The following is a 26,404-nucleotide window of genomic DNA, read 5'->3' on the forward strand; positions in this document are numbered from 1 at the left end:
GTTTGCTTCTCTTGACAGTCAATGCAGAAACACCCAGTTTGGGGAAAAGCTGATGGTAAATCAGATGCCCCTTTGGATTTCAAATGCTGTTTGTCCTTTTTTCTCTCTCTTCCTTTTTCTCTCTCTTCATGGAGGTCCTGCTGTGTTAATTTCCTGAAATCTGCATCTGGGGCCTAGTAGTTTTCCTCAGAAGAGTCATAAAAGCCAGGGGCAGGCTTTTTTTTCCAATGGGATTTCAGCATTACAATCAAGTCTGCTCTTCTTTTTCCTTGTCTTGAATTTCTTTGCCAGCTGCTCCAAGCTCTCTTTGTTTCTGGATGGTGGCAAGATGCCTCACCTCTTCCAACTGTTTCTCTCTTGCTTTCCTCTTGGCCTTCTTGCCCTGGGTATTAGCCAAGTGGGCTGTAGCTTCAGAAAGCATTTGAAGTTGCTCTTGGTGAATATCGATTGGATAAGGCCATGTTGGTTTTGTCTCTGAATTAGGTGCTATTTCTCCAGGTTGAAGTCTGCATGGATCATCTGTGCTTTCTTCTTGCCTCTCCGGGCAGTTTTGTCCAGGAGAAAGTCATAGTGCACCAAGCACTGGGCTGCTGTTCTTCCGCCGACTGGAGCAATGGTCTTCCACTGAGTTGGCATCTACTTGGCCAGGTGCAAGAGTTTTTCCTCCTCTTCTCTGAACCATTCTGTCTTCTTAATGCTTGGATACAGCCACTCATACCATCTGGCTTTGCACCGCTTTGCTGATTTCCTAGGCAGCATTGAGGCAATCCCGGAGCACTGTTTTGTCCTATAATTCATGATCGCTGCTTTCACAATTTTATCCTCGATATTCCTCCAAATACCCGCTTTGATCATCATTCAAGGCATCCTGGTGGCGGAGTGTCCGGGCAAGGGGCAGAGAAGAGCTGGCGAAAAGCAGTACGAGTGCTTAGGTCATGGGACAGGGCACAGAGGCAGGTACTTCCTCCAGGCTCAGCCTTCTGCTTTGAAGAGATCTCCGCAGGCAAAACCGGGAGGGAGGAGACTAGAAAATCTCCAGAGATCTTGGTGGCCTAAATTAGGTAAGCGTCAAAGGCCACCTCTAGGGTGGGATGAGGAAGAGTCCAGAGAGTCTGTCTGCACACAGGAGAGACCGAAGGATTTAGTCCAAGGTGTGGAGCTCACTGCAGTGTTCCTTGGGGTCGGTATCAGGGAGCCGATGGGTCTGTGACAGAAGACTGAGGAGTACCCCAGAAGGCCGAAAGATCCGCACCAGAAGCAGAAGAGTGTGCTGGAAGCCAGGAGATGACGTCCAAGAGGAAGATGGGAGCTCCTCCAAAGGAACAGAAGTGGCTGTGTCCTTCCTCATTTCTCCTTTATACCATCCAGGTGAGGAGCAGCCCTAGGGTGGATCTCCCATGCCCTAGGCCATGGAATTGCTAAGCCGACTTAGCGAGGCTTTTCTTAACCAAACTTCTCAAGTTGACACAATCAATCAACCATCACAATCCACCCCTAAGGAGAACAGCAGCCTTACCCAGCGATAGCAAAGACCCGAGCTCCTCCAACAACAGGAACAGCCAAGTTCACGTCAGGAAAACCAGCCGCAGCAAGCTTCTCCTACCAAATCAACCGCCCAGGATCTTTCCTTCCAGTTCTCCTTTTATGCAGTTGGCAACAATCCTCAGCTGGGTCTTCCATGCCCAGACCAGGATGATTCAATTCAGCTGGGTGTTACAAGTTGCCCATTCATTAATCCACCACAATGCAGAAAAAGCATTTGACAACATTAATACATTTATCTTTGAAACTATACTGAACACACTGCCATCTTTCTTGGATCCTGTAAGTAGGTAATTTTGAATCTTTTAGCCTGAGAATTGATTCAGAGCATATTGTTAAGTTGCAGATATTTAGAAAGATGGTTAACAGTTGCCTGTGAAAATTCAAGGAACTCTGTTGTTTTGTGCTCACAAAGTGGAATTTACAACTGCACACAATCCCCATTGGCTCCCTACCCCCTAGGATGGCTCTGGGAAACTAAGGCCACCGAAGATGAGCAAGTAGCAGCCCACTTTTCCTATGCCGGTCAAGGAGTGGTCTTACTGGACTGGAGGACTCGCTCAATCAACACGCGCTTCGTGTCCACGCGGCTGCCAGACTGTGGCTGTGTCTCCCAGGTGCCAAAGGGATTCGGAAGATACAGCTCTAGGGCAGAGAGAGCCAAGATTCTGATGATTCTGCCGTGTCAAATAAGTGGGACCTCCCGCCACAGGCGTCGCTGTGAGCTCGCGCGCTGCCCCGGGAGCCGCGTTCCGCCGGGAGCAGGCGCTCACGCCTAGCAGGGGTTTCAGTTTCTGGCGCGAACTTCCGCCGTTCCGAAGTTGCACCGCAAATTGGCGCTATGTCGGGGGATAGTAGCGGCCACCGGCCGGAGGGCCGGGGCCGGGGTCGCGACCCGCACCAGGACCGCACCCGCTCTCGCTCTCGATCTCGTTCCCCGCTGTCCCGCCGGGGCGCCAAGGAACGCAGTGAGGCCCCAGAGGGCCCGAGCTTGGAGGAGGGAGACCCGTCGGATTCTGGGGACGAGATGCTGGACCCGGCCACCCTGGAGGCCGAGACGGACCTTGGCCTGTGCCGCCAGATTCGCCATCAGTACCGCGCCCTCATCAACTCGGTCCAACGTAAGGCTGTGCCTCTGGGCGGCGGACGGGGAGGGGCTGCAGGCAGGTGCGGGCGCAGGCCTGGGAGAGGCGCGGGGTCGCGCGGGCGAGCCTTCGTTTCTTTACCGAGTGCTCCCACGCCAGTCTCGTCGCCAGACCTTTGAGACCTTGGCGAGGAGCGCGCAGATCCCGATGGGCGGGCTGGGAAAGCTGGGGGCCAGACCCAGTCATTCCCTCGCCCGAGCTCAGCCAGTGTGGGAGAGCATGACGCGGACCCTGGCTCCTTTTTATTGCATTCAGCTCTGTCTGGGCTCCAGGGGCCCAGCGGTGACAGCATCCCCTGAGGACTGTCAGAAATGCACAGTCTCCCACCTCACCGGACCCACCGAACCTGGGGATGGGGACGTCTGTTGCTTGGCCCTGTACGTGATCCTGTTGGTTGCAAAGTTTAAGAACCGCCCAGTTATCGTACCCTCCTCTAAGACTGCAGAGGAGTCAGCCTTTTGGGTTAAGGTTAAAAGGAGCCAGGGGTTCCTTTTAAATTTCAAGCTGTTTAAAGTGTACACTTTTCTTTCGCTTTCCGTGCCATGTTAGTTTAAATAGTGAAGGTGTTTGAAGTCATTACCCACGGGGCAGAGATGGGGCTTGGCTTTACTACCACAGGTGATAACTGTCAACTAATTAATGATTGATGAGCACGTTTCCAAAGGCTTTTTTTTTTGTAATAGAAAACCGGGAGGATATACTTAATGCCAGCGACAAGTTAACAGAGGTCCTTGAAGAGGCGAACACGCTATTTAATGGAGGTAATTGATTATTTTATGTTAGATGATCACTTATTTTTATATGAGTTAAATTATTGACATTGCACAATACTCACATTTATTGTAATGCTTTGCCAGGTTTGGAACCTTTATGCTCTCGGTTTGGAACCTTTTTCATGATAGCAACAATACTACTTTTGTTATACACTTACAATGTGCTAAACATATACTTAAGGACTCTGCATGAAATTATGGAATGAGGCCCACAATTTGTATTAACAAGCCTCCCCCATGTTGCCTGTTCATACTTGAGAGATTTATATGTGTAAATTCCATTTTTCGAATGGATGAATGGAAAAAAAAACTGAGGTAGCCTCTGACTCCAGTTTTTCTTTCTTCCTCCCAGTCCCCTCCCTCAGTTGTTGGTCTGCCTGTATACCCTAATGGAGGTGGCCATGTCCACACGTGTACCTGTTGGTCTCCAAGGGAAGGGAGGGAGAGAGCTGAGACTGCTGAACTCTGGTCCATAGGGGCTTTAAAAAATAATCTGAGTTTGAATTAAAAAGCAGTCGCAGTGGTGGAGGTCTGTGTTCAGTGACAGGGTAGGTCCAGGTACTCCTTGGTGTGGTTGCTGGGTTAGAGAGCCCTAGGACAACTACCCAGACACTGTCCCCTCCAGGCCTTTCTTGCAACTCTGTGGGAACAGAAGGGGAGAATGCAGACAAATATCTTGCTAAAAAGAGTCACAGAATTGGTTATGTCCTGACACCGTAATTCCTATTCTTCCAGGACCAAAATATTTATTTCTAGTCATTTTGTAATATGGCTAGTGGTTTCGGTGTTGTCATCTTTTTAACACTTTCTAGTCCATAATCTCTTGAGTTTGTGCCTTTCTTGTGCTGATCATGGCCTCCTTATCATTCCCTTATGTGTTCTACCACATTTGCTAAATCTCATCAGAATCTTCTGGGACCAAGTCTTCCTCTTTGACCTGGACAAATCTTTCCCCTAATCTGCATTTTATTCCCTCCACAGCTTGAACCCACAGTCCCCTCTTTTTTTTCTTTTGGTACTGGGGATCGAACTCAGGACCTTCTGATTTCGAGGCAGGTGGGGGAACCACTGAGCTAAATCCCTGGGCCCCCCCTCACTCTTATTCTTAACTCATTTACTTCCTTGATATTTATTGTACATCTTAATAGATCTTTATGCATATGCCATTAGCTCCCCTCAATTGTCGCCAGTGGTTAAAACAAGAATTTAAGAGCACCCGGAAGGAAGCTCCCCCACCGCCATCCCACACTCCTAGGGCAGAGAAGGTGAGCTGGTCCCAACACCTGGAAGGAAGCTCCCCCACCGCCATCGCATGCTCCTAGGGCAGAGAAGGTGAGCCACGCAGGCACCAGAAGCGCAAAGCAGCCCCCACCCCCCACCCCTCCAGTGGAAATAAGAAGACGCATAAACAAGCCTCAAAAACAGACTTCCGGATCACCTGCAGCAACCCCAAAGGGAAACAAGATGGAATACTCTGATACTCAACCACCTGGACTCTCTGAACTGGCAAAAAAGAGGATCTGGGAAAAATGAAATCAGAAATAATTACTCAGATAACAGCAAAGATTGTGCTCATGGTGGAAAACATGATTAATTAATCCAGAGAGGACACAGATAAAAAAATAGAGGATCTGAGGAACATGATGGGATCCCAACATAGGAAACAAATGGAATCCATAAAACAGATACAAACAGGTTTCCAGGAGATTAAAAACTCCATCAAAAGTCTGCACAGCAGAATGAACCAATGTGAGGATAGAATTTCAGATATAGAAAATAAGATTGCAATTAGTGACCAGGAAAAGAAAAACTGCTTTAAAATTGTAAGGGAACATGAGAAATCAATCCAGCAGCTGCTAGACGATGCAAAGAATAACAAGACTGATTGGAGTCAATGAAGAAAGAGGAGAGAGTGCAGATGACATAAAAAAAACTATTCACAGAAGTGATGGCAAAAAACTTCCCAAGGAGGGGGAAAGAACCTGACATACAGATAAGTGAGGCATATAGGACTCCAGCTAGCCTTGATCAAAAAAAATCTACACATAGGCATATAATAGGATTCCAGAAATCCAACAGAAGAACCAAATTCTACAAGCAGTGAGAGAAAAGAAACAAATCACATACAAAGGAAAGCCCATCACAATCACAGCAGACTTCTTAATTCCAACCCTCAAGGCAAGAAGAGCTTGGAGTGATGTATTTCAAGCCCTAAAGGAAAACAGCCTCCAATCCAGACTGATATATCCTGCAAAACTATCTTTCAAAATTGATGGAGAAATAAGATACTTTCATGATAAAGAGCACCTCAGGAACTTCATGAATACCAAACTGGGACTCCAAAAAATTTTGGACAATACCCTAGGAAAAGACAATGAGGATCACAACCCCAGGAAGCCCAGCAGAATGAATCCATTGGGCGTGACAAATTAAACGCAAAGGGGGAGAATCCAACAAAAAGGAAAAGTCATGACAATGCTTTTAAAACTTTTAACTTCATCTCCCTAATGAGTGTATAATTCAATCTTATTATTGTACTGATTAGTATTTTTCTGATTCTAGAGTTGCACACCTTTCCTTGTGCTGTACTGGCTATTTATTATCTTATGTCTACTTTTTAATTGGGTTGTCTATTAATGAGCTGTAAGAGTTCTTTATATATACTGGTCATAGGTTATATGCATTGTAAATATGGTCTGTTTAAGGACTACTTTTCATTTTAATGATGTCATTTAAAGTTCTAAATTTTGATGGAATCTCATTTATCAATGTTTTTCTTTTATACATCATGTTTTTTGTATCCTAGGTAATTCTTGCCTACGCTACATTCATGAACATTTTCCCTTGTAATTTCTGCTTAAAATTTTATAGTTTTAGTCTTTCATATTTAGGTTCATAGATCCTTTCAAGTTATTTTTATGTATGGAAATAAAGAGTTGAAGTTAATTTTTTAACATACAGATACCAGGTGTTCTAGTGCCGTTTGCTGAAAACGCTGTCTCTTCCTTGGCTCTTGAATTGAGTTTATATTCTATAAAATGCTAATGTTAAATAATCTTTCAAAACTCAGTGGACCATATATGTGTGGTTCTACTTCTAGATTCTCTGTTTTATTCCAATGATCTATATGTCTTTCCTTACACCAACACTGCCTTGATTACTGTAGCTTTAGAAGAAGCCTTAAAATTAGGTACTAAACATCTTCCAGTACAGTTTTTTTGTCTTTTTTCTTTTTTTAAACTTTTCTAGGTCCTTTGTACTCCTACATAACTTTTAAATTTCAATATCCAGTCCTTCATTTATAGCAAGTGTACACAGACCTGAATTTTTATATATACCTTGTGTTTTCTAATCCTGCTAAATTCAAATACAAGTTCTAGGGGCTCCTAGAGATTTCTTAGTATTTTCTTTGTAGATGATCATTTCATCTACATGTAAAGATTTTGCTTCTACCTTGCCAATCCTATCCTATTTGTTTCTTTTTATTGCCAGACTATTTTGGTTGGGCCTAGATTTCAAAGTTTAATGGACAGATGAAGAGTAAGCATATCTGCCCTTGTTCCCCACTTTAAGGAGAAAGCATTGTCTCTTCTCCATTCATATAAGGTGTTCTCGCTGGAAGTATGGAGTACATGTCTTTAATCTGTTGGGTAGGTTTTGTTCTACTTCTAGTCTCCTGATAGCTTTTACCATGAACAGCTGTGGAATTTAGTCCAATACTTTTTCTCCAACTAGTGACAGGATCATATGGCTTTTTCCTTTACTCTGTTAAAATGATGACTTTTAGGGGTGGATCTTCCAAAGCTGAACCAACACTGCCATCCCTATAACAAAAGCACTTTCTGCATCCTGCCGGATCTGACTTCCAATAGTTTGTTTTGTTAAACAAATTTCTATCTATGTTCATACTTTTTTCTTCTATTATCTTTATCCAGTTTTAGGATTAGCACAATGTTGATTTCCTAAAATGAGGGAGAAGTGTTCCCTTTTTTTTCTGCTTTAAATGTTTGATATAATTTATCAGTTAAAATGTTTATGAGCCTGCTGTTGTCATATAGGTAGGTTTTCAAGCTAGGAATATACTTTCTCTAATTGGTGCTATTCAAATTTTATATTTCCTCCAGAGTTAGTTTCATTAATTTGTCTTTCAAGGTACTTCTTAGAACTTGTCAAATTTATTTCAAAGAAGATTTTTGTAATATGCCTTCTATATCCTTTTAAATTCTGTAAAATCTGGTAATGTCTCCTAGATCTTGATATTGTAATTTAAAAAATGTATAATTGATATTGTGCAATAGGAAGAAAAGGTCTAAGGGAGCAGGGGAAGTGGGAGGGGTAAGGGAAAGGAAAAAAGGGAAAAGAAAAAATATGAGAAAAGGATAAAAATGGAAACAAAGTCTTTGCAAGTAGGGAAGGGTGGAGGGGGTGAAGGGAGGGCAGGGGAAGGGGAAAAAAAAATAAGAAGCAAAATACTCATGTAGTGGTACAAGATCCCAATGATGTATGTAAATGTATTTTATACCAAAAATGTACCAATAAACTTAATGGGGGAAAAAAAAAGAATTTAAGGTAAAACTCTTCACTCTACTGGTCCTTCGGAGTTGCTTGACAAATAGAATTCTAGGTGCTTGGCATTCATGGATGTGATAATCTCTAAGTCTTTTGAGATTGTGCAGTCATCTGTGATATGATACTTGCACTTTTCTTTCTGTGTGCTATGGGGCTGAGGGCCAAGGGAGATGTAGAATAGAGCCCAGGAAAGAGTCTACTCAGTAACCATCACCTGCGTCTGCTTTGTTCCTTTATTCATTGTCATTTCTGCAGTGACTCTCCCAAAATGATTAAAACTTTTCCTGTGAGAAAAAACATGATGGATAAGAACAAAAACTGGAGTCAGCAAGTTCTCCAGCCAAATCTTTACTGTTTGTGTGAGGATTGTTCAGGAAATCAGTGCTTCAAATGCAATGGCTTTGAGGTATAAGCCAGTTACAGGCATCTGTATTTGAACATGGCTGAGTTCATCTCTTCTTGGCTCCCTTTAGAAATCTCCTTTGCAGGTGTTCTCATATTACTTTTCATGCTCCCTGTTACCCACACGTCTGTTAAGCCCTGGCCCCTCAGCCCTACTGTTTCGTCCATCTCCCCAAACTTCATACCATCTCTCCCCCTACCTGTAGTGAAAATTTGACTTGACTTATGTCAGCACAGGTGGGATCAGTGATTAGAATGGGCTGAATTGAAGGGGAAAATGAGTGTTAGACATGATAGATTTCGTTAAATTTTGGGTTATTAAGAAGCTATTATTCAGTTACCTATAGTATGAAAGCTAGAGAGAGAGAGCTGACTTTTGGGAAGACTGCTGGTCGACTTGATTGCGATTTTGGTGAAATGCATGGGGAGCCAGTTTTAGAAAATGGATCTATTTTCACCTTACTGAGTTTTTTTGGGGGGAGCAATGGGAAATCCTAGTAAGTAGTTGGAAATAACTGTGGAAAATGTGTATTTTGTAATGCATATGTTTTCCTTTTCTTGATAGTGTCCCGAGCAAGAGAAGCAGTCCTAGATGCCCAGTTTCTTGTTCTGGCTTCAGATTTGGGCAAAGAAAAAGCAAAGAAGCTACGCTCTGATCTCAGTTCATTTGATATGTTAAGATATGTTGAAACTCTAGTAAGTTCAAAGTTATAAAATTTTAAGAATGTTTCCTGTCATATTGTATAATTACCTACTTATATCAATCAGTGTGCAAATCTTTTCCCCTCTTTTTGGTACTGGGGTTCGAACTCAGGAGCTTGCCCTTGCCAGGCAGGCGCAGTGCCACTGAGCTACATCCCCAGCCCTATTTTCACTCACTGAACCTCCACCCCTTTTTTTTCTTTTTCTAGTCTCCAGTTCCTCTAAAGAGATTTTAATCAAGTTAAATAGAAGAAAGTAGAGCTATGTGGTAGAATTTAGGGTAGGAGCTTAGAACAGTTTGACAATCTTAGTGTTCTAAGAGTCTGGATGCAATGGTTATTTATAAGTGGCCATTTATGAAGTGTAGAATGCTTAAGTGTTCTACGTCATTCTCAGTGACCTGAAACCTTTGTCCTGGACTGGGCAAAAGCCCACACTGCAGGGGGCAGAGCTCAGCTGGAGATGAATTGGGACAGTTAGGAAGCATATTTTGGTCTGTCTTTGAGAATATTTAGAACTGTATGCGTATGACTGCATTTGTTCTTTTAGATTTTATTTTGTTGATTGATTGCTTGCTTCAAAACAAGTTTGAATAGTTGTTGCCTAGTTGAATAGTTTTGATTTACCAAAAACAGCACACAAACACCATCTTACCTCTGTTGTCTTGTTTATCCTACCCTGAGCCAGCCTCTGTCCTAGCACAGAAAGGTGGACTTTGCTATAAACATTGAATGTCTAGCTGGAGTTGATGTTAAATGGTTATTAAAATGATTTAGTATTATGAGATCTGACCAGATGAAGTGATTATTTTAAAAAGGCATGAGGCAAACAATTATTTCTTTGTTTTTAAAACCTTAAAATTTTCCTTTTTTAAAAACTTTTTTTTAAACTGTGAAATACAGTGCATTTAGGAAAATGTATATTTATGTATGGCTCAATAAAGTGACCAGGTATTGGATATATATTTCTTAATTATTTTTTTAAAAATCAGGGTAAGCACTGTACTTTAAATAATATGTCAAAATAAATTTCAGAAGTCTTAAAGCAGTAAATACAAAACCTTAATAGTTTTCTAGACTGGTTAGGGAAGGCCTTCCCAAGAACAACATCAAACATAGACACTATATGGAAAAGATTGGTAAATTTGACCAGACAAAAATTGAAACATCCCTTTATAAGGGCAAGTGGCTGAAGGAGAGCTGACACTGCTCTGGTCAGGCCCTCATAGCCTTTCTTCCTTCAGAGTTTGTTTGCTTTTAAATAAGGGTAAGCTTCTTGAAGTCTTTATGATTATTGTTTACATATTACAATTTTAATTAAAAACTTCTAGGCATTTTTATAGCATAATGTACTACTGTGTTCTTTCATAAAAGTAAATTCAGTATAATACATTTTCTGTAAGCCAGTTCAAGATGAGAATTGTTTGACTTCTGCCAGCTCTTCCCAGGAAGGCAGTTGTGAAATGAGTGATATTTCTCATTGTGGCCAGGCTGCCGTTCTCTGGAAGTACAAAATAAAGAGGTCTAAGAAGTTGGTTAAAAATTAAAATCTGAAAGCTGGCTAAACTTCCCTGTTCTGTCTTGGAGTTATTGACTTGGGATTTCATTTTTTGTTTCTGCATTAGTCCAGCTTTACTAATAACTGAACTACTTATGATACAAAACTCCCCAGTGAGCTTGGGTGTACTTGAACCTGTCAGTGGGCTAGAGCAGGGTTTCTCGGTCTCAGTATGATTGACATTTTGGGCTGGGTAAATTTTTGTTTTGGGGGCCTGTACTGTGTGTTTGAAGATGTTGATCAGCCTTCTTGGCCTCTCCCCAGTAGATGTAGATGTAGTAGCTTATCAGCTATGATAACCGAAAATGTTTTGATATTTCCAAAAGACCCCCAGGGGCAAAATCACCTTGGTCGAGAACTATTGGTCTAAATTATCTCATTTTCTCACCCTAAAGGATCTAAGAACATTGAGGGATATTTTTTGTCAAAGAGAAGGTACTTCTGACTAGGAATTTATATATAAAATTATGTTTACAATAAGAAATTGAGCCATTTTATTAAGATGCTAAAAACCTTTGCCTCTGGCTTCTTAAAAGTTTAGTTATATAGATTATTGGATGTGGTGAATGATTGCTTATGGCTTAACTAGGGTTTTTTGTTTTCCTTCATTTTTGTAGCTGACACATATGGGTGTAAATCCGCTAGAAGCTGAAGAACTCATCCGTGATGAAGATAGTTCTGATTTTGAATTCATAGTCTATGACTCCTGGAAAATATCAGGCAAAACAGCAGAAAACACCTTTAATAAAACCCATACATTCCACTTTCTGTAAGATTACTTTAAAAATCCCAACAGATCAACCACTTGTGAACCTTAAATTGTTTTTTATTGTAGGGCCAAAGATTATTTGGCATTGTAGAGGTGACAATCCTGATGCCATTATTTGGAGAGTTTCTAAATTTTGTTTTAAAAATCCATAAACTCTGGAGGGATCTTGAAAGATTTCTCATCTTACTTTACTAGGAAAGGCCATGGACCAGAACTTCTTACCAAGACTCTCTCCTGGCTTCTTTGCTTTCTAGCTCATGAGATTCTAAGTCTGTAGCATATTTCTGGTTTCCTTTTTATCATCTTTGAAATCCTTATCATGTAGAAGGATGCAGTGTTGTACTTATGTTAAGATTCTAGCAGTATAGTGTCAAGGGCCGATTATTACAGCATCCTATTAGATCACTGATTTGCATTTGAAGACTACTTGAATCACTAACAAATTGCGCAGTTCTTTTTTTGTTTTTTTGGGTTTTTTTTTTTTTGGTACCAGGGATCGAACTCGGGTCCTTGTGGTTGCACAACAGGCGGTGAAACCACTGAGCTAAATTCCCAGCCCAGTTTTTTTTTTGGATACAACTTTAAGAAAAGCTTTTCTTTTCTTTTCTTTTTTAAATTAAATTCTTTTATTGGTACATTGTAGGTACACAACACAATTACATTTCTCATTGGGAATTGTACCTTTACATAATGCATCTTGGTTCTTATTTTTTCCCCATTCCTAGCCCTCCCTTCACCCCCTCCACCCTTCCCTGTTTACAAAGACTTTATTTCCATTTTTTCCATTTCTCATCATTTTTCCTTTCCCTTCTTTCCTTTCCCCTGCCCCTGCCCCTCCCACTACCCCTTTGGACCTTTTCTTCCTATTTTGCATTATTGATTATTCATTCTAATCATTGGTACATTTTAGGTATACATTATAATGACATTTATCATTGAAAATTTGCACCTTTACATAGTCTCTCTTGGTTCTTATTTTTCACCCTTGCCCAGCCTTCCCTTCAACCCCTCCATTCCTCCCTATTTACAAAGATTTTGTTCCTATTTTTCCATAAGAAAAGCTTTTCTTTGTACTCAAACTTCAAACTGGCTGATATCTTAACTTTTTTTTTTTTTTTTTTGGTTTTTGAGACAAGAGTCTCACTATGCAGTTCAGGCTGGCCTTGAACTCACTACGTAGCCCAGGCTAGTCTCAAACTCACAGTGATCCTCCTGCCTTAGCCTTCCAGAGTACTGGGATTACAGGCATGCACCGCCACACTTGGTGAGGGCTTTTTTGGGGGTTTTTTTTTGTTGTTGTTGTTGTTGTAAGACAGGGTCTCGCTGTGTAGTTCAGCCTGGCCTTGAACTCACTATGCAGCCCCGTATGACCTTGAACTCATGGCAACCCTCCTTCCTCAGCCTCCGGAGTGCTGGGATCACAGGCATGTGCTACCATGCCTAGCTTAACTTCCTAGTTTGGACTTATTGAGAAAACAAGAACAGTCCTTCCTAGTTCTTTTGTAAGATAACCTTCAGTTTCATTTGTCATGTTCTCCAGTAGATTCTTTTTTTTGTGGCACCGGGGATTGAACTCAGGACCTTGTGCTTGCGAGGCGGGCGGCAGCACCACTGAACTAAATCCCTGGGCCTCCAGTGGATTCTCTCTAGAGCAGTGGTGGTGAACCTATGGCACATGTGTTATTTGTTTTTCTTTTAAGAGAAAAGATGTGAATGTATCAGTTGTTTTTTCTAAACTAAAACCTCAGTATCCAGGTTTAATTGCAGTGTTGGCACTCTGATAAATAAATGGGTTGTGGGTTGCAGTTTGGGCACTCATCTCTGAAAGGTTCGCCATCACCGCTCTAGGGTAACCTTCCAAGTTTTCAGTCCTTTCTTCCTTAAGTAGTATAGGGCATTGGACATTTATCCTTTTTTAATTGGCCTTTTAAAACCTCCTGAGGTTGGCACTGTCTTAGCAAGCTTTGGAGGGATGTATTGTATTTGGTCTGTGTTGTGGATCCAGGCATCTGTTTGTAATAAGCAATATATAACTCGGATGCCCAGAACCAACTGTGTACATACTAGAGGGTAAAGACCAAACTTCTTTATTATAAGATAAAGTCCAAATCTTTGATTTTTGCTGTTGCGTGCCAACCTCTTATAAATTGTAGCGTCTGAAGATAAAGCCTTTAAATTTTGCCTCATCATTTTGCCCTGTTTTTAGTGAAATGCTTGCAACTCTGTGCCCCTGCACTTCCTCTTCCTTTGGCCTCCCATATAATTTTCCCCATCTTTTCTGTCTGGGGAAAAGACTCATCCCACAGGTCTCAAACTGGAAACTTCTAGTAACTTCTGCAGAGGAGTTATCAGTGTAGGGTCAGACTTGCCAGCTGATCCCATGTTTGGGTAATATCTCTGCCCAGATGCTCTTGCAGCACTTGAGTGACACTGTACTGCAGCCCTACGGGATGTTGAAATGTACTTTTGTGAGTAACTATTTGTCCATCTACACTATTTACTTCCATATCTGCAAGTAGAGAGACCACATCACTTACATTCTTTGCCTATACATGATACACCTATTATTGTAGCTGAAGACGCATTAGGGATTTCTTGGCTTATGGAGAGAGCCCCAAAGGATAATCCCACGGCCTTAGCTTGACCTGTTACCCTGATGGGTGTGTTCTGTAGTCCCAGGCTGTAAGCATCCGCCTTGGCACAGCCAGATCAAAGGCTTTGATCCCATTGGAGCAGTTCTGTTTCCCTTCTCCACCTGTTTATCCTTACCTTGACCTCAGAAGTTTGGCTTTGTAAAACAGGCTAGTAGGGAAGACTTCATGGGCACCTTCACTGGCCCAGTGTATACCATGGAGGAGTTTAAAGGAAGTATGTGGTTGAGCAAGCCTCCCAGCAGTTTGCTTATAAATACGAAGAGCAGAGAGGATATCACAAGGATGTCACTGATGCCTAGTTTGAAATTGACTGTATCATGCCGGCTGCTTTTAGTTAGTGAAATTAGTTTGTTTAAAAACCAAACAGAAAAAGACATGAAAGCATATTTTTCATTAGGTTGGGTTCAATACAAGGAGAGTCGCCTGTGCCAAAGCCACGAATCGATCGCCCAAAAAAAGCTCGGGTGATACAAGAAGAGACGACAATGCCGGCTCAGGTTGGTTTTTTGAAATGTTGCTTTTTAATCCACCTAAAGTTAAAATAGTCATTATATGATGTACATGCAATTGGCTATCCTTTGTAAGTTTTAGGGTCTGGAGTCGGGTTCTGTCATTTAAATAATAATTTTAAATCTAACATTTTATTGGGGTGGCCACTTTGTTTTAACTCATTTCTATCGTTTTGAAAGGTTCCCCTAAAGTAGGGCTCCTCAACCTCAGCACTATCAACATTTAGGGCTGGATAATTCTTTGTTGTGCGGAACTGGCCTGGTGGGCATGTAGGATGTTTAGCAGCCTAGCATCCCTGGCCTCTCTACTAGATGCCGAGAACAAATGCCCCTCCCCACACCCCAGTTGTGACAACCAAAAATATCTCGATAGTGGCAAAGGACCCCTAGGGACAAAATGACTTTCAGTGGCAGACCGGTGTTCTAAATTACCCTTTTTGTATTTCATGTTCAACCTGAAAGTGGTTGATTTGGTAATGTTACTCTTTACTTTTAATATAAAAACTACTGAAACTAGAAAAATTTTTTTAAACTATAAACATGAAAATGGGATAAAAGTTGCAAGCAACTCTGAAGAGTTTAGGTGTGCAAAAGAGAAGAAAAAATTGTTAACTGGCAAATGAGAAAGTCAGTCAGTTTGATAATTTTTTTTTCAGTTAAAAAGCATGGGAGAATCTCATCAAGAAGCAACAGAAAAAGAAGTAGAAAGAATCTTGGGATTATTGCAGACGTATTTTCGAGAAGATCGTAAGTAGGACATCAAATTAAATATGGAACAATTGTTCTTTATCAGATGTGTCACTTTCAAAGAGGTTTTTATTTAAAAGGCATTTTCATTTGTATATAGTGTTTGAATCATTTTGATTCTTACCATGTATATTTAGTTCTCATGATTTTTGTGTGTGTGTGTGTGTATGCTGTGGATTGCACACAGGGCCTCGTGCATGCTAGCCAAGAGCTCTACCACTGAGCTACAGCCCTAGCCCTTGTCATATGTATTTAATGAGGCTTCTTTCCTCTTTGAGCATCTCTTGAGAACGTTGGAGAAGTAATATCATTTTTTATCTCTAAATGTAGGGTATGTTTTACTCAAGTATGGTGGAACATGTCTGTAATCCCAACATTTGGAAGAGTAAGGCAGGAGGATCATGAGTTCAGGGTTAGCTTGGACACCTTAGCAAGACCCCATCTCAAAAAACAAACAAGAGGCCGGGGATTTAGCTCAGTGGTTTCACTGCCTACCGCGCAAGTGCAAGGACCTGAGTTCGATCCCCGATACCGCCCCCCAAAAAACAAAAGATTGGATATTTCTTTTCTGTTACAAAGTAAATGTACCATAAAAGTGAGAAGAGTAAAGAATCAATTACTTGTCTTGTCTCTTCTCATGTCCAAGAGGTAGGCACTTGTAAAACAAGGTGTCTTTTCACATTTTTTGTTTGTGTTAGTCACAAACATGCATTTCCTGTTTTTGTTTGTTTTTTGTCTTTTTCAAAACTAAAGATATACACATTCTTCTGTGGTGACTTTTCCGTGATTCCCACTGTATGGCTGTCTCATATACATATTTAAGAGGTTTCTGTTAATGGATAAGTTCTTGATTGCATTTTTCTCCTGTAATAAATTGTTGAAGTGGAAAATCTTGTAACTTTGTGCACTTGTGCTAATGTTTCATGAGGATGGCTTTTTACAGGGTGCCCAGGCAGTGGGTATGTGTGTTTAATAGGTAGGATAGGCCAAACTGACCTGCAGAAGGCTTGGGTGGATTTGCTCTTCCACAGCAGGAGGAGTGCTTGTTCTTTTTTGTCTCGGGCTAACGCTAAGGAATATAGGTCTTATTTATAAGCAAAAGCAATTTTCACTCTTTTGAAGAATTTTCTCTTTTTTCTATAGCTGATACTCCAATATCCTTTTTTGACTTTGTGATTGATCCACATTCTTTCTCCCGTACGGTGGAAAACATGTTTCATGTCTCCTTCATTATACGGGTAAGATTTAAGATTTCTGTAATTGCTTTTTTATGCTTTTTAAAGGATACATAAGATCTATAGATGGGAACTGGTAAAGATATCTGCACTAAACAGTATGTAGTGTAGACTCATTGTAGCAAAACATTAATTGGCATATTAGGTAGAGACTAGCTAAAATTTTGTGTGCTTGCTTTTACATTTTAAAAATTACAGATTGAGTGTACTTAATGTGAAAATCAAAATCTGAAGTGCTTCAAATTTGAAACTTTCTCAGTGCTGACATGATACCACAGGTGGAAAATTCCACAACTAACCACACGTGATGGGTCACAGTTAAGAAACAGATGCATTAAATACTGTATAAAAATTACCTTTGAGTTTTGTGTGTGAGGTGCATATGAAACATTAGTGAATTTCATGTTAAGGCATGGGTCCCATCCCCAACATAGCTCATTTACATATGCAAATATATCAAAATCCAAAAAATTCTGAAACCTGAAACACTGGGCCCAATCATTTTGGATAAGGGATACTCAACCTGTGTTTAAAAGAATAATTAGCAAAATTTGTATGTTTAACTATAGATTAAGTAACAGTAAATTTTTAAAAGTTTGATAACTATCCTACTCTATGAGAGATAACTTATTCTCAGGAAATAGACACTGAAAAATTAGGGAATGGGGGTAGGATGTCTATCATTTTCACATCATTCATGTATAATAATAATGGCAAGAAAAAGCAGATGTGGCAAAGCTTTAACAATTAGTAAATATGGGTAAGGATATGTGGGAGGTCTTTACAATATTTTTGTAGCTCTTTTTATGCCTGAAGTTTTTCAAAGTCAATTTTAGTTTAATTATTTTTTTATGGTACTGAGGATCGAACTCAGGACCTTGCACTTGCAAGGCAGGTGCAGTGCCACTGAGCTAAATCCCTGGCCCTTCAAAGTTGATTTTTAAAAACCCTATACAGAAAGGTACTTATACATTCCTAAATTTGATTTCAACCTTAGATAAAAGGTTGTATGACCAAAGTATGTTCTCAGAAATACCTTGTAGCAGTATTTTACCAGTGGTCCCAATGATAGAATTATGCATAGTAAAAAGTGAAATATATATAACAAGATATGCATAAATCAGTGAAAGAGACAAGACAATTTTTCTTGAGAGTCTCAGGTTTAAATATTAAACATATTTAAGATAAATAAGTTAAATGTGAGAGTCTGGTAAAAGCTGATTAGAAACCTGAGTGGTACTTGATGTTGGAGAAGTCTTGTCCACTTCATGTCAGTATTGTTAGGATATGTTATGATTGAAAGAGATACACATTGTTTAATGAATTTTTTTTTATTCAGTAGTTAGAAGTTTGAGTAAGTTTTGGTTTTTCTCCTAAAAACCTTATTTTTGTTTTAGGATGGTTTTGCAAGAATAAGACTTGATCAAGACCGATTGCCAGTAATAGGTAAATGATGTTTGGAAAAACTAGTTTTAAAGAAAATATATTTAGTATTAAAGTTTATGAACATGAGAGGGTTTCTAATGTTTGGAACATGTTGTTTTGGGGTTTTTTTTGGTACCGGGGATTGAACTTGGGTCCTTGCGCTTGCGAGGCAGGCGGTGAAACCACTGAGCTAAATCCCCAGTCCTGGAGCATGTTTTTTTAAATGGGAAGGAATGGGATTAGGTGCTACTGTATCACACTACAGCAACTTCTGTATGAAAGCCTAATAAGCATGTAATATGTATCTTCTCAGTATAGGTTTTATTCCTGTTATTTGTCAGTCACTGTTCAGGTTACCTATTCTGATTTGACCACCTTTGAAAACTTTATCTTTCAAATAGAGCCTGCTAATGAAGAAACTGAGGGAATTGACCATAACACCCAAGTTAGGAATCAAGCAGTTATATCTTTGAGTTATCGTGACTGGGAGGTAAAGCTCTGCATGTTTTCCCTGCATGGTTCTGACTGCATTTGCTTAACTAAACCCAGCACTCAAACATTGTTCTTTCTTCCCTGCCAGGAGATTGTGAAGACCTTTGAGATTTCTGAGCCTTTGATTCCTCCAGCTCAGAGCAGGCAGAGGCTGAGTGCTTGATGCCAGCTGAAGGTAACATTTTCTATGGGACAGCTGCACAGTTTTATTACAATTTGACAATCCAAAACGTCGTATTTTTCCCAGCCGGTAAAATACTGGGTTTTGCCTCCCCCTAGTGTCCTTCTGGTAGAACTGTGTGTAACTTGTGGGAGAAAGAGAGGGGTTGGGCGTGGTGATCCCAAGTCCCTTCTCTGCTTTGGTTACTCTGGTGTTCTTAAGATTTGCAGCTGAAGAGCTTGTAGTTTGCCCCCCAACACACATATGGCTAAATTAGATACATAAAATATTGAAATCCCTCAGTGTTGTTCTCTGTCCCATTAGATTTGCTTGTTTTGTAAGTGCAAAGTAGCAAAAAAGGAAGAAGACTGAATTACCTGAGGATGATTTTAGTAAATGGGCATTTCTGAGACCTGAATTATGCCATGAAGTAATCTTTCATTTTTATGAAAGGGAGCATTTCTAGGAAGAAATCTTAGAAACAACCAGACTTTGTGTACTGCAGACAGCTGTGGGTAGGGATGATGTTGGTCCTGCCCCTTATGTAACCCTTTGGGCAGGTCACTTCATTTCACTCAGCTTCCTGTTCCTTATAAATCCATCCCTATAAGGTGGCACTTTTCAACTAGATAATTACTACTTCCTTTTTCTAGTCCTCATTTTCTTATGATTTTCAGAATTTAACTGAGCTTTTTTTTAGTAATTAATATAAACTCTTAATATATGCTTCAGTTAATTGAACTTCTTTTGTTCCAAGATAACTTGTTTCTGTCAAAATATTTTGAGGGCGAGAGAATAGACATAAAATATACCATGTGGATTAAATTGGGCCCTATTCACTGAGGAGAGGTAGTTGTTAGATTTTTTTTAATCCATATTATATGACCTTTTGATTTGCCGTTTATAAACTGCTAACCACCTCTTTTTCTCCTCTTTTTAGGACTCAGTTGGATAGTGAAATCCAAAAAGGAAAGCAGCGTGTATTGTATATAGTGTATGATTAGACATTTTTAAAGACAGGTTGTTTTTAGTAAAATGTAGCTTTTAATAGTTAATAAAATTTGTCATGGTTGTCTTTGAGTAAAAGAAATTTACTGTAATATTCACAAGTAATTGTACTTTTATTTTATTCTATTTTCTTGTCATGAGAGAATTTCTCCTTTTTCCAAAGCTGTCCCATTGAGAAGTTTTACTTAGATCGTTAATGCCCTATGGATCATTATAATTCTTTTTATGTGTCTTTAGCTGTAAAGTTAGCTGGCCAGGTCAACAAATAGGTTATACCATTTGAAATTGTTGTTGTTGTTGTTTCTGGTATCGGGGATCAAACTCGGGACCTTGTGCTTGTGAGGCAGGCAGCAGCACCACTGTGCTAAATCCCCTGCCCCAAAATTGTTGTTTTTGAAGGTTAAAATTGATCAAATATCAGTAGTTTCTTATGGTTCAGCCTGTGACTTACATGCAAGGAACTATTAAATCCTCTGGCAAGCTAGGCCGGACTACTTTCCTCAGCACGAGCCTGGATCCATCCTGCTGCATGCTGCTTCATGCTTCTGATCTCTGCTGGGTTTTAAAGTCTGCCCTTGATGTTTTCTGAGGTTCTTTCTCTCATTCCTTAGCTTTCTTAATTTTATCCTTTCTCACTCCTCTCTGATATCTAGGGTAGCAGTGTCTTTTCTGTGGATTCTATCTCTTCTAGGAGACTGTTCTCTGTCATCCCCTGTAGCCATATCTGGTGTTTTTCCTTCAATCATGCTCACCTCCCATCTTAAAAAATAGTTAATTGTTGTTGGGTGTGGCAGTTCATGTGTCTAATCCCAGCACACTGGGAAGCCGAGGCAAGAGAATAAATAGTAAGTTGGAGCCCAGCCTGGGCAATTTACTGAGCAAGACCTCAGTCGAAAAAAATAAAAAAAATGGTGTTAGGGATGCAGCTTAAGGTGAACGGCCTTGGTTCAATCCCCAGGACCACCAAGAAAAAAAAAAAAAAAAAAAAGTTAAGACCTTCATCAAGCTATTATCCTACCTTCTCTCAAAGAATCACTTAAAGGCTCTTCTGTACATCTTCAGACCATGGCAAAGTGAGACCTCCTTTTCCACCAGTCTACTCAGTGAGTCTAGTATGTCGCTTTTACCGATTCCTTTCCAAACCAGCTCTAGTGAATAAATGCTGGGTATCTGACATGTGAAATGTCTGCTCTTTGCCTGATTTCTGCTCCACTGTCTTAGTTTCTTAATATATACACATATCCTGAACAGTCTCAAAACTGATACCTAAACTAATGAAAATACTAAATATATGTAACCAACTGTTTATTGGAAAGCACACAGGCTATTTTAAAGCATGTATAAAACTGCCCCCCACCCCAGTCTTCTTTTAATTCCTATACTGGCACTTTTACCACATTATTTCCTTTGCAACCCCTTACATCCCGTGCATTAATTCAGTCACTGGTTGATTCCTTTCTGGTTTCTCCAGTTTCTCCGCCTTGCCCAGGTTACTGTCACAGGCACCCACCTGGTGTTTCCTCCTCCCTTGCTTCCCGTCTGTCCTTCAGATCAGTTCCAAACCATTTGACATTTCCTTACTAGTTGCTCATTGTATTTTAAAAATCTGAACTTTTTGGTGAAATTCAAAGCCTTCAGGCCCCTTACCAACATTTCTTGGCTCATCCTTTTGTTTAAACTCCAGCATTTTTTCTTTTTGTTAAATGAGTTAATTGAAATATAATTCACATAACATACAATTCATTCACTTAAAAAGTACAATTTAGGGCCAGGGAAGGTCAGTGGTTTCGCCGCCTGCTAAGCAAGTGCAAGGACCCGAGTTCGATCCCAGTTACCAAAAAAAAAAAAAAAGTACAATTTAGTGGGCTAGGGATTTAGCTCAGTGGTTTCAATGCTTCTGTGCAAGCGCAAGGATCCAAGTTTGATCCCCGGTACCAAAAAAAAAAAAAAAAAGGTACAATTTAGTGTTTTAAAAATCAATTTATGGAGTGTGTAGCTGTCACCACAATCTATTTTAGAACATTTTTGTTGCCCTCTGTTCATCAATTGTCACTCCCCTTTCCTCATCTAACTTTCTTCCCCCTTAGCACTAACCTGTGACAAACCTACTTTCTGTCTACAGATTTGCCTATTCTGGAAATTTCACATAAATGAAATCCCACAACCTGGGGTTTTAACACTATACTTAGTCTCAAGTATACATGTCTAGAGTTGCTTTCTCTCCCTTTTGTCTAATTTCTACAATTTTATTGTACTAATTACTATAAAATATGCTAATCTAAAAAAGAAATGCAAAAATAAAATAACTTAAAACTTTATATTGTTCTAATTTACTTCTCAAGAATGGTGGTATAGGGCCGGGGATTTAGCTCAGTGGTTCCATTGCCTGCCTCGCAAGCTAAGGACCCGAGTTCAATCCCCGGTACCCCCCCCCCAAAAAACAACAAAAAAACCCAAGAATGGTGGTATACTTAGGAGCTCCTTTTGGAGTGGTTTTTGAATTTTAACTTCTTGTGATTTTTCTACCAGGATAGTCACTTCTGTAAGTGCTTTCTGGTAAGGCTAAAAGATAGGATAAGCTGTGACACTTTCAAACTTTGTCACCTTCTTCTCCATTTGAGATTTTAAGCGAGAAGGAACGTAGCTAGAGAGTTTCCATGCAGCTCTTTGATTATTTCTTTGCTCTGTAAGTTTTCTCCCTCGAATCATTCTATCTTGATGTCCCTTCATCTGTTCCTGAACCCATGCCACCTTGTGCTTTTTGGTTTCAGTTTTGTGTGTTTTCTGGATAGTTCCATTCTTTTCATCCTCCGATGGTAATGTTTTGGGGGAAAGTATTTTACTTGGAATTCATTGCAGGAGTAGTTGATATTTGTGGTCTCTGAGGCCTCTAGCTCTTTCAGCTCGGTGTATGTGTTTCTCTATATGATTCAGTTCCCTCTCAGACACTAGATATTCCCATTTGTTAGCATCTTGTGATTTTTCTTTTTGTGATCTCCTCTTCCTCTATTTTAATTTCCCATTCTGGAATTGTTTTGTAGTTCTGGTCTCCTTCCATCATGATTTTTTGATGTCGTTGATGGCAGTATGCCTCTGCTTTAGCAAACCAGAAGTCAAAAGACATGGCCTTAAATTTATCAAGTGTTTCATTCTCCTTTTGAAACTCTTGAGCTAATAGTTTTCTTACTTCTGAAGAGTGGATGCCACCTAAACTCTCATCAAACGGAGTAATTAGAACTTTTAAAGTTGGATATCCTGTGTTTTAGTTCCATTGTACAGATCTCAAAGGAGCTATTAGCCCTGCCTGGTACTCCTACACTCTGCCCCAATGAGAGTCTCTTAACCAAGTACTGTAGTGATGTCTTCCTCTTCACTGCCCCCACCCGCAGTGTTCCCTCTTAGGTGAGGACTTTGCCTTAGACATCCTTGAGAAAACAGGAGCACCCTCCTCTTCCCACTGTCAGACTGGCCTTCTGACTTTGCAGTAGAAACATTACCCTGTGCTTATCAAAAGCCAGTTCTTCCACCTGTGCTTGTTAAGCTTCAGGAATTCCAGTTTTGCAGTTAATCAAATTCCCTTTGCTGCATCCTAAAACCTCCACTCTAATGAATCACTCCTATCAGCATGAAAATATCAGTATGTAAAATTCTTCCTTTAGTTCCTCTGGGGCCTTTACCGTTCTTTTCACTCCCTGCTTCACAGTGTACTTTGAAGTAGTTATCTATAACCCCTCTAACTGTCCTTCTTCCATTTTCTCAGTCTACTTCCATTTGGGTTCCACTGCCCACTACTTCTGTGAGACTGCTCTTATCTAGGGCATGAGTGGTTTCCAATAGAAAGTTCGGTGGTCCTATTGCTATTCCTGTCTGTGAGACCTCAGCAGCATTTAAAAGAGGTGACCACTCTCCTTTTCAAAACTTTTCTGACTTTTTTTTAGCTACTCCTAAGGGTATGTGACTAAGGTTATCTTGGACCACTCGGACTATCCCAGCCATTTGCTGAGTATCCTCACATGACAATATCCTGATTCTTTTCCTCTTAGCCACTTTTTCTCATGTGCCTTGCTGGGCTGTCTTTTAAACATAATGCAGGAAAATATAGTGGAGAACATAGTCACTCGAGATAGAACATGGTCACAATTAGGCTTCCTTGGATAAGGTGACCTACCATGTGTCAGGCACTGCTCTAGAGCGGGAATAGGAATGAAGGAGACAGAAGAGCTACAAGGGCACTACCCTGCCCACTGCTCTCAACTTTGGATCTAACCCTTGTGTACGTAACATCTTCACTTATTTCTTCCTCCACTTCCCACCTCCTTCATCCCATCACTTCTAACAAAATATTGCACCCATCCATGTTCCACTTCAGCCCTGCTGCCCCAGCCTAGCTGTCAGCACAATTCTCTGAATCCACATTTCTCTCCCTCTGCCCCCACATGCACTAGACCAATCAGTGCAGCCAGAGTGTTCTTTTTATTACACACATCTAAGCATGTCACTTTCCTACATAGAACCCTGGGATAGGATCCTATTACTTTTAGGAGAAAATCCTAGATTCCAGTTTGGCATCTGTAGCCAATTACCTAATTACCTTTCCAACAACTTTCTCAGTTCACTATTTGCTTGCTCTGCTCCAGCTGCACTGACATCTGTTTCTCAAAATGGTATTCTCTTTCCCATATGAGTATTTTCATATGCTGTTCCTTCATCTGCTCCTGGATGTGTCACTAACACTATGGTACTCATGTTTATAATTTTTAGATTTCCTCTTACGTGACATTTCTTTAGATGTTCTACATGCTTTTCAGACAAAAACCCAATTCTTTTATGACACCACAATTTGTGGTATTTGTTTAATGCCCCTCACAGGATTAAGTTCTTAGGAGGGCATAATGTGGTATTTATTTTATTCAGGGTTGTCCAGCCACCATTACAGGTGCTTTGAGAATCAAATAGCAAACTAAACAGGCAATACATTTTGGCTTGAAACACTTGGGGCATTTTAACGTCTGATAAACTTTCTATGACCTTATTAATGAATCTGAAACTCATGGAAAATGTATCTTCTCACCCTAATTTTCTTTTCTAGTGGGGAATGGGGACCTACTGCAATCCGACGGTCTTGAGTATTTCTAGCCCAGGCCATTCTAGAAGATCAAAAAGAGAAATTAATGCCAGGATTTGGAGAAAGACATCGGGAAACATGTTACAGAATGAACTGTGCTAGGTGGTTGACTCAGGACCCACTTTCCACATGCGGTGCAAGGCATTTCTCTGGGCCAACAAGATAGGACTCTATTTTCTGTCTTTCCCTGAAGCAGGGAAGGAATGTAGTCTGATGAAAGTATGAACTTTGAGGTTGTAACTATAGGAAATACCTTTAATACTGGTAAGGAGAGAATGAATTGTTGTTTCAAATACCACAGACCGCTGCTTTTGAATGTTGTTAGTGAAAGAACTCAGTTCTGGTGAGAAAAGTTTTCAAAGTTCACTTTAAGTTCAGTTATGTGTAAATTATTAGTAAATTTTCTGACAGCTATTTAATTATAACATGTTCCATGATTCTTGTCAAAGCTTATATTTTAAATAAAAGATGAAATAATTAGTAAGTTTTTTGAAAATTTAATGTAGATAAATAGAGCGAGGATTTGTCCCTTATGATTGACCAGAGTTACATATTTGGCGTCCTAGAGATATCTTTATTTCTTAACATGATTAGTAAGCAAATAGTTCTGTGTTTAACAACCTGGGTTATAAATACTGTTTTCTCTGGCTTCTCTTAGCAACCAAAGAGGAGGATTTTGTAACACAGAACTGGAAAAAACCAACAGCTATTTGTCTTTTTAAGAAAAGCTGAGTTCTTAAAAAGAATCATATATCTGATTTCATGTATCTCTTTTCTGAATTTCTTATTATTTCTATAGCAACAGTTTTTTGACATTACAATAGAGTATCACTGTGCTATAAGCTTAAAGTGGATTATTTTAATATTTCAAACAACTTTAGGAAGTATGTACTCCTTATCTCTTATTTCATGGCAAAGAGAATGGAGGCCATGGGGAGGTCAGCAGTTTGTTAGCCCAGCGTTGGTTTCAGCGACGAGTGTGTCCTGTGTGACCCCATTCCCGTCACTTTCTTCCCTGTGCTACACTTGTTCCCAGACATGAACACTGTTGCTTATACCCAAAATGGAAGGAAAAGAATACTTACTGGTTTTCTGTACTCAGACCCAGCCACTCTGTCACCGGGGGAAGCTGTGAGGGAAGGGCCTGCATTGCTCCTAGCTCCTTTGATAGTCCCCTCTTGTACACTGCCTCCACATCCTCTTTGGTCACTCGCATTGTGCTTGTAGCCTTGTGTTTATCTTCTGTGTCTTTGGCTTCAGCCATTGCCCTGTCAGTTGCCAGCTTCATGAATAGCCTCTTTGGTGTTCACTCTTTCTTTGAGCTTCTCCTCCCATGAGCTGCTCCCCAGTGCTTTAACCTCCCATTCCCAATCCTGCAAAATACTGATTTCCAGCCACTAAAGTTTCTGGACTTCATTTACACGTCCAGCTACCTCCTTGTCTTTTTGAAGATACCTTGGGTTGATTTCTAAGGTAACCAGCAGCAGTCACAAGCTTTCTGTGTCATCACTATCCTAGATAGAGACTACTATGAGGTGGTGTGTGAAGACATAGTCTGTTGGCAGGGAATGGACTTCCCTTGTGTGAGCT

At 40.3% G+C, this 26,404-nt stretch overlaps 1 protein-coding gene and 1 pseudogene across 1 annotated transcript; one reads left to right on the forward strand and one right to left on the reverse strand.

Annotated features, from left to right (window-relative positions):
* Positions 1-2,275: 2,275 nt before the first annotated feature.
* Nsmce4a (NSE4A component of SMC5/6 complex) lies at positions 2,276-20,696 on the forward strand. The gene is made up of 11 exons (XM_004838791.4): positions 2,276-2,663; positions 3,371-3,448; positions 8,997-9,127; positions 11,308-11,459; positions 14,511-14,610; positions 15,279-15,369; positions 16,513-16,607; positions 18,002-18,050; positions 18,431-18,519; positions 18,610-18,696; positions 19,622-20,696. The coding sequence occupies exons 1-10, from the start codon at positions 2,384-2,386 to the stop codon at positions 18,682-18,684; spliced, it is 1,140 nt and encodes a 379-aa protein (XP_004838848.1). The 5' UTR covers positions 2,276-2,383; the 3' UTR covers positions 18,685-18,696; positions 19,622-20,696.
* Positions 20,697-22,031: 1,335 nt separating this feature from the next.
* Positions 22,032-24,836, reverse strand: LOC147825720 (putative uncharacterized protein ZNRD1-AS1; annotated as a pseudogene).
* Between the last annotated feature and the right edge of the window lie 1,568 nt (positions 24,837-26,404).

Source organism: Heterocephalus glaber, unplaced genomic scaffold (genome assembly GCF_053883595.1).
Source record: "Heterocephalus glaber isolate CG9 unplaced genomic scaffold, H.glaber_assembly_v1.0 deba00001497, whole genome shotgun sequence".
Taxonomy (NCBI): domain Eukaryota; kingdom Metazoa; phylum Chordata; class Mammalia; order Rodentia; family Bathyergidae; genus Heterocephalus; species Heterocephalus glaber.

Bases quoted from the DNA above. Each gene is read 5' to 3' on its own strand.
- Nsmce4a (XM_004838791.4), top strand. From the start codon at position 2,384: ATGTCGGGGGATAGTAGCGGCCACCGGCCGGAGGGCCGGGGCCGGGGT. The intron at 2,664-3,370 runs GTAAGGCTGTGC...TTTTTGTAATAG, and splicing joins CCTCATCAACTCGGTCCAAC to AAAACCGGGAGGATATACTT. The intron at 18,520-18,609 runs GTAAAGCTCTGC...CTTCCCTGCCAG, and splicing joins TGAGTTATCGTGACTGGGAG to GAGATTGTGAAGACCTTTGA.